The sequence below is a fragment of the Gymnoscopelus microlampas genome (assembly GCF_963454915.1).
Source record: "Gymnoscopelus microlampas genome assembly, chromosome: 9".
Classification (NCBI taxonomy): Eukaryota; Metazoa; Chordata; class Actinopteri; order Myctophiformes; family Myctophidae; genus Gymnoscopelus; species Gymnoscopelus microlampas.
In genome coordinates, this window is record NC_139946.1 from 54,959,403 (window position 1) to 54,967,430 (window position 8,028).

Here is an 8,028-nt window from a genome sequence, read left to right on the forward strand (position 1 = left end):
CCCCGTGCCAAACAGGACAATGTGGTATTGCAGGTGAAAGTGCTTTATAAGCAGGGGTGCACATAACTGGTGCGCAGGTGCGCATGCGCACCCAAAATAAAAAATGCGCACCACATCAGGCGACGCGAGGCGCTTTTGCGCACCAACAGCTGGGACAGGGATTTCCAAGCTTTTATTTTTTAGCAAAACTAAAAAATAAAAGCCTGGAGATCGAGGCTAGGAATTTACTTCCTGAAGCCACACTCACACAATCACTCTAAAGCACCCGTCGGCCCCATGTACAGCCATTAGGCGGAGGGGTAGAGATATGACTCGCGTCGCCTCGCATCGCCTCGCATTGCCTGGCTGCGTGCACGCAGCCAGCAGCGGCTGTTAGAGGCACTCGTCACCGATGATGAACGCACCGTAATGGTGCCAAATATGCCGTGAACGTCCCAATCTGGCGGATAAAATCAGCGCAGCAGCACAGGGCACCAACCTTGGGGGCTTTATATAACAGCATGAGAAAAAAAAACGGCGAAAATCGGCGGAATTTAGAAGCAGAGCGTCCTTTTTTCTCTCGCCCCCCCCCCCCCCCCCCCCCCGTTGACAAAACTGTCCGGCGGGCACCGTGCTGAACCCCCCCCCCCCCCGTTGACAAAACTGTCCGGGCTGAATGCCCCCCCCCCCCCCCCCCCCCCCGTTCACAAAACGGGACGGGCGCCATGCGCACCAAGTCACATGTCCAGGTGCTCTTCTGCGTACCAGACCTAAAAAGTTATGTGCACCCCTGTTTATAAGCCAGAGAGAAGTTAGTTGGAATGAGTATATTTGAGGCTTGATTTAGGCCCAAACCTTTTGAAAAACGCTTGAGGGACATAAACAATATGATATTAAATATTATTATTTTTTTAAATTCATGGTGTAGATCCTTTAAGTACATGCCATGGATATTGTGTTATAGAAAGTTTTTAATGTGGTGGCTAATACATATTCTGTACAGTTTATGCATTACTTAATGCAACAATCAACTAGAATAAACATCAATGTTTATTTCCTTTTTCAACTGTATAGGAGCATAGTCCACCATGGCCTCCGTGACGTCACCTTCACCTACCAGTGCAGATTACTACGACACACCAGCTCCAAACATCACCGACAACCCTTCACCACCGTGCATCAACGACCCATGGTGCGTCACCCAGCTTGTGATACACGCGGTCATCTTCCTGCTCGGGGTTGTGGGCAACGGCCTGGTCATCTGGGTCATTGGCTTCAAGATGAAGCAGAAGACGGTGACCACGAGATGGTACCTCAGCCTGGCCGTCTCCGACTTCCTCTTCTGCGCGACGCTGCCTTTCTACAGCCACCTGGTAGCGACGGGATCTTGGATCTTTGGACTTTTCATGTGCAAGTTCATCTACTTTGTCTTGTTCCTCAACATGTTCAGTAGCGTTTTCCTGAAGGTTGTCATCAGCGTTGACCGTTGCGTGGGTGTCGTGTTTCCAATTTGGGCCCGAAAGAATCGTACGCTGAAGAGGGCAAGGCTGACAGTGTTCATTGCCTGGATCTTAGCTATGGTGCTGAGCATTCCCTCCTTAGTGGTTCGTGACATTAAAACAGACCATAAACAGGTTACTCATTGCTACATCAATGCTGCAATGCTAGCCAGCAGCTCTAAGTTTTCCATTGTCTTTCGCTTTGTTCTAGGCTTTGTCTTCCCTGTGGTCATCATCACCGTGTGTTATTCTCTTATCATTGTAAGGCTACGGAACAACAGGATGGCCTGGTCCGCCAGGCCCTTCAAGGTCATGACTGCCGTGATTGTCACGTTCGTCCTCTGCTGGCTTCCCTACCACATCTTTGTTTTACTAGACATTAACTTCCACAACGCATTTATAACTGGAATGAAGATAGCGTGGTATCTTGCAAGAGCAAGCAGTTGCATGAACCCGTTCCTCTATGCGTTCATGGGCAAAGACCTCAAGCAGAAACTGATGACCTCTTTGGTTTCAAAAATCGAAAATGCTTTCAATGAAGAGTAAATAAATACAACCTATGGAAGCCCGTTTCCATCAATGTGGTATATAGAAAAAAAATCCCATAAGTCATAATAATGAGATACTTTCTCATAATAATGCAGACCCTCCAGAAAAAAACGATTATGCGCATAATATGTGATTATGCGCATAATTATGCGGTCCATTTTTTTTTGTTCAAAAGGCTGCATCGCATCAGTTCGCATCGCATAATATGCGCAACGCATATTATGCGTTTTTTTATTTTTTAATGCATTTATCAGCATCAGCATTTTTTATAGTGTTGTCTGCTCATTTATTTGTATCATTACTTCAAATTTTTCTTGTTTAATCTGTATCCTGACTGAGTTCTCTATCCTGGTTGGATAAAATTGGTATCCCGACCTTGTTACTGAACTAACACTCTATAGCAATGATTACTATCACAATATAGAGCTATTTAACACTGTTACTGAACAAACACTATAGTAATGATTACTATCACAATATAGAGCTATTTAACACTGTTACTGAACATACACTATAGTAATGATTACTATCACAAAATAGAGATATTTAACACTTATTTTAACCAAAGAAAATCACTTGTCCTACCTTTATTTTAACATAATGAGTTGTTGACCTGTAAGAGATGTGTTGTGTAAATATGTTGTTGTATTGTCAATCATGTACCCATTCTTGAGAATTCAAATTATTATTCATTAACACACTCATTTAAAAAAAAGGTTTGGTGAAAATATATTCTTAAAGGATGTATATATAGGCCTATGAATGAAAATGTATACAATGTTTTGGTCTGGTTATCTTTTATTTTTTCTTACATCTAAACTTGCACTCTGACCTTGTCATAACATGTAAACTCTGTCAGTCCTTCTACCCCCCCCCCCCCCCCCCCAAAAAAAAGTGTAATTCCATTAGCAAATGGTTCAAATTAATAGAACCTAAGCAGCTCAACTCAAACTCACTACGACTACGTGCTGTGGAATGACATTTGTTTTGTCAACTCCGTCAGACTCTGTCCAATGTCAACTCCGTCAGACTCCGTCCAATGTCAACTCTGTCAGATATGTCATCTTAAGAGATCAAATGGTCTCCTAAGTGCTAAGTATGGGGGAGACACACACACACACACACACACACACACACACACACACACACACACACACACACACACACACACACACACACACACACACACACACACACACACACACACACACTTTTCTTATCAAAGTTACAATGAAGGTGATTAGTTTTTGACAGATGTATAGACTCCATTACATCTCAGAGGTAAATGTACTTTTTACTCCAATATCTCACGGCTTTAGTAGCAACTAGTTACTTTGTGGATTTAGATCATTCATAATTAATCAAATTATTCATCAAAAAAATCTTCTACATTTTCAAAAATAGCAGATCTGCAAACTCAGAGCGTATCCTAATGTCATGTGTGAGCTTGTAGATCGGCTATTTTTGAATAACCTATGTACACACATATATATATAGGGTGGTGTAAAGTAACTAAGTACATTTACTCAAGTACTGTACTTACAGTAAGTACAATTTTGAGGTATTTTTCTTTAGTCAAGTATTTCCAATTTCCAATACTTTCACTTCTACTCCACTAAATCTCAAAGGCAAATATTGTACTTTTACTCCACTACAATTATTTGAAAACTTAGTTACTAGATTTTGATTATTATTACAAAACATACATTAACCACTTCAGCCCTATATACATTTCGGCCATTTGAAAATAGCAGATCTTTCATATATTTTAAAACTTCTGAAATGGGACATTCTGCACAATGAGTACTTTCACCTTTTGGTACTTTGAGTACATTTTGATACCAATACTTTTGTACTTTTACTCAAGTCAATTTTGAATTCCAGAACTTTTATAATTGCAGTAATGATAATTTTACTCAAGAAAAAAAAAAGTAGTACTTTTTCCACCACTGTCAAACACATGATATATATATGACTGAAATGGGAGATTGTGCACAATGCGTTTGTGTCCCTGGACAAGTCCTTACTATGCTGTAAATTAAACATTTGTGCTGATAGGGTGCCCTCTTCTGGTTAAAACATTTAACATCACTAGACCATACCCGGTCGGCGCAGCGCATCCGTGGGGGGATATGCGCACATGATCTGGCAACCCGGGAGGCAGTTCGTCCCATAGCTGGGCAGCCCCGTAACCATGGCGACAGTGTTTGACACAAAAACGCTAATAAGAAGCTGAGATTTGATGAAATTGAAAAACGGGCTTCACAGTTAAGTTCAGATGGTAATGGTCAATGGCTGTGTGCAAAATCAGAGCAATTGGTCCAGCCAGTGAGGAGAACCGGGTATCTTCACTCACGTACTCACCACCACTACAGAGGTTACTGGAATTATAGTATGATGATGATGATGATGATGATGTGCTGTGGACGTTTTTCATTCCAATCAAACATGATTTCATTGACTCTTTAAAATACTATTAGTATGGTTCCCCCAGTGGTGTAAGTATTTTCCAAGTACTTCTACTTCTTCTCCACTACATCTCAGAGGTAAATATTGTACTTTTACTCCACTGCGATTATTTGAAAACTTTAGTTAGTAGTCACTTTGTATATTTAATTATTATTACAAAACATACATTAACCACTTCAGCCCTATATACATTTTGGCCATTTGAAAATAGCAGATCTACAAGCTCACAATGCGTCGCATTGTGACCTTGTAGATCTGCTATTTCCAAATGATTTGTATACATTTGAAAATGTGATACATTTTGTTAGCAATACTTTCGTACTTTTACTCAAGTACATTTTGAATTCCAGACTAGTACTTTTCCCACCCCTGCTCTTATATGGTTCTTCAGTTACATCCATCCTATGGTGATGAGGCTCATTGTGGACAAATGTAAAAAATGTATTAATATTATAATAAAATAAAACATATCTATATCCTCTCTTCACTTGTCAACACAGACTATATGTTCTGCACCAGTGTTTGCTAAATGAATTTTAAGTTAAAATGAGAGTTTATAAAGTGTTAAAGAAGATGACAAATGATTTATTGTCTTTGTGCCAAGCAGTCATCAGGACACAGCAATCACACAATATATTAACACATAACACAATACATACACAATACATTAACAATACTGTACATCACATTTACACAACACATCTCTCGCAGGTCAACAACTCGTTATGTGTTTGTTATATATATATTAAAGGTAGGATACGTGCTTTTCTTTGGTTAAAATAAGTGTTAAATAGCTCTATGTTGTGATAGTAATCATAGAGTGTTTGTTCAGTAACAGGGGTTTCCCTTTCTCTCCAGCTCTTTATTAAACAGAAAATATGTTCAGGTCAGGATACCACTTTTATCCAATCAGGATAGAGAACCCAGGAAGGATACAGATTAAACAACTGAAATTGGAAGTAATGACACAAAGAAAAGAGCAGGCAACATTGGAACTAGAACAGTATAAAAAAATGCTGATGCTGATAAATGGGTACTCTCTCCTGATTGGCTGAAATGTTGCAACCCACCTGAACCTGAGACCTCTGTTACAGAACAAACACTCTATGATGACTTTTTTTTTTTAAACAATCACTTACCGTGCCTTTAATACACGGTAGAGACACGTTTACTTTCTTATCAATATGAATATTGAGGATATACTTCTTCCTAAAGCTCAGAGAAATAGCAAGTAGTCTAAGAGATTTAGTTTTTTAGAAAGCTTGACACATTGAAGTTGTCATAATGCCCATTTCTGTCTGAAGTCATAATAATGAGATACCTACTTTAATAATGACTTAGTATCTCATAATAATGACTTAGCATATGACATATGACAAGTCATTATTATGAGATAATAAGTCATACATGGGCAACTGGCGGCCCGGGGGCCACATGCGGCCCCCACCTTCACTTAATTAGGGCCGCAGGTTAATATCAGAATAGTGATATATTATTGATTTCAGCTGTTAAAATTCCTAACATGCAAACATGACCCGCTTTAATTACTTCAGTCTATATTGATTGTTTAATGACTAGTATTAAAATGTTATTGTCTGTTTTATGTCCAATGTATATGTATTTAAGTTCATAAAGATAACTATAACTAAATGCATTTGAATGAATTTGAAATAAAAATGTTACTTTTCTGGATTAGGGTTAGGGTTAGGGTCAATTAAAAAACATAGCAAAAATAGCAGATCTACAAGCTCAAAACGGGTCGCAGTGCAGCGCGTTTTGAGCTTGTAGATCGGCTATTTTTGTGTGACAGACTGACGAAAAAAGTAAAAATACGGAGAGACAGTTATATGCAATGTGTCCCTCTGGAGTGAGTGTGGACATATAGTGGCCCTCTCCATCATCAAAGTTGCATCACTGCTGTTCTTAAGTCATTATGGGATTTCCTTATACTACTATTGGTGGAAACCAATTTACTCTCTTCATTGAAGGCATTTTCGATTTTTGAAAGCAAAGAGGTCAGCAGTTTCTGCTTGACGTTCTTGCCCATGAACGCATAGAGGAACGGGTTGATGCAACTGCTCGCTCTTGCGAGATACCACGCTATCTTCTTTCCTGTTATGAACGCGCCGCGGAGATTAAAATCTAGTAAAACGAAGACGTGGTAGGGGAGCCAGCAGAGGACGAACGTGGCGATCACGGCGGTCATGACCTTGAAGGGCTTGGCGGACCAGGCCATCCTGTTGTTGCGCAGCTTCACGAAGATAAGAGAGTAACACACAGTGATGATGACCACGGGGAAGACGAAGCCTAGAACAAAGCGAAAGACAACGAGAAACGCAGAGCTGCCGGGTATCGTGTCATCGTTGTTGTAGCATTTAGTAACCTCCTTATGGTCCGTTTTAATGTCCTGAACCACTAAGCAGGGAATGCTCAGTGCCATAGCACAGAGCCAGGCGACGGCCACTGTAAACGCCGCCCTCTTCAGCCTACGATTCTTTCGGGCCCAAATTGGAACCACGACACCCACGCAACGGTCAACGCTGATGACAACCTTCAGGAAAACGCTACTGAACATGTTGAGGAACAAGACAAAGTAGATGAACTTGCACATGAAAAGTCCAAAGATCCAGGATCCCGTCGCTACCAGGTGGCTGTAGAAAGGCAGCGTCGCGCAGAAGAGGAAGTCGGAGACGGCCAGGCTGAGGTACCATCTCGTGGTCACCGTCTTCTGCTTCATCTTGAAGCCAATGACCCAGATGACCAGGCCGTTGCCCACAACCCCGAGCAGGAAGATGATCACGTGTATCACAAGCTGGATGACGCACCATGGATCGTTGATGCACGGTGGTGAAGGGTTGTCGGTGATGTTTGGAGCTGGTGTGTCGTAATAATCTGCACTGGTAGGTGAAAGTGACGTCACGGATGCCATGGTGCAATGTACTCCTATACAGTTGAAAAAGGAAATAAACATTGATGTTTATTCAAGTACATTTTTGTCATTTACCACAAATATGAATTTGTATCAGTTGCACATTTTGGGCTGCAGAAAATAAGGCTCTTTACCCTACAGTTTCCTACATTACATGAAATAATGCACTTCTATTCTACGGAATATGTATTAGCCACCACGTAAAAACGTTCTATAACACAATATCCATGGCATGTACTTAGTAAATAAAATAAAATTGTATTAAAAAGTAAAAAGTGTATTTAAATGCAATTACCAATAATGGACTTATGTTTGCTGTTCAGTTTTTTTTTTTTTATCAAATCATTAGAGATAAGTATGAACAATAACAATTTCAATAAACAATGTCAATCACAAACAGTTACTTCCATTAGTTATTCATACTTCAGTTGTCTTCATTTAGAAAACTTCCCACAATAAAGTTTCCATGTGAGTAATTTCATTGACTAGCATGTTCATTCACAAGCACTGAATTTCTAACTTGTATCGGTATCTGCACTTGCGCTGACCTCCCCCGCTTGTGTTCCCTTTCTTGGCACCCTTGCCTTTCTTCACTTCCTTGAA

The 8,028-nt window shown here is 40.3% G+C and overlaps 2 protein-coding genes across 2 annotated transcripts; one reads left to right on the forward strand and one right to left on the reverse strand.

Moving 5' to 3' along the window:
• Positions 1-1,067: 1,067 nt before the first annotated feature.
• Positions 1,068-2,024, forward strand: LOC311051665 (chemerin-like receptor 1; the record flags this gene model as incomplete). Its single annotated transcript, XM_084066248.1, has 1 exon — positions 1,068-2,024. The coding sequence occupies one exon, from the start codon at positions 1,068-1,070 to the stop codon at positions 2,022-2,024; it is 957 nt and encodes a 318-aa protein (XP_083922374.1).
• A 4,372-nt stretch (positions 2,025-6,396) lies between these two features.
• Positions 6,397-7,425, reverse strand: LOC311051666 (chemerin-like receptor 1; the record flags this gene model as incomplete). The annotated part of the gene is made up of 1 exon (XM_084066249.1): positions 6,397-7,425. One exon carries the CDS (start codon positions 7,423-7,425, stop codon positions 6,397-6,399), a length of 1,029 nt encoding a protein of 342 aa, XP_083922375.1.
• Positions 7,426-8,028: the final 603 nt, after the last annotated feature.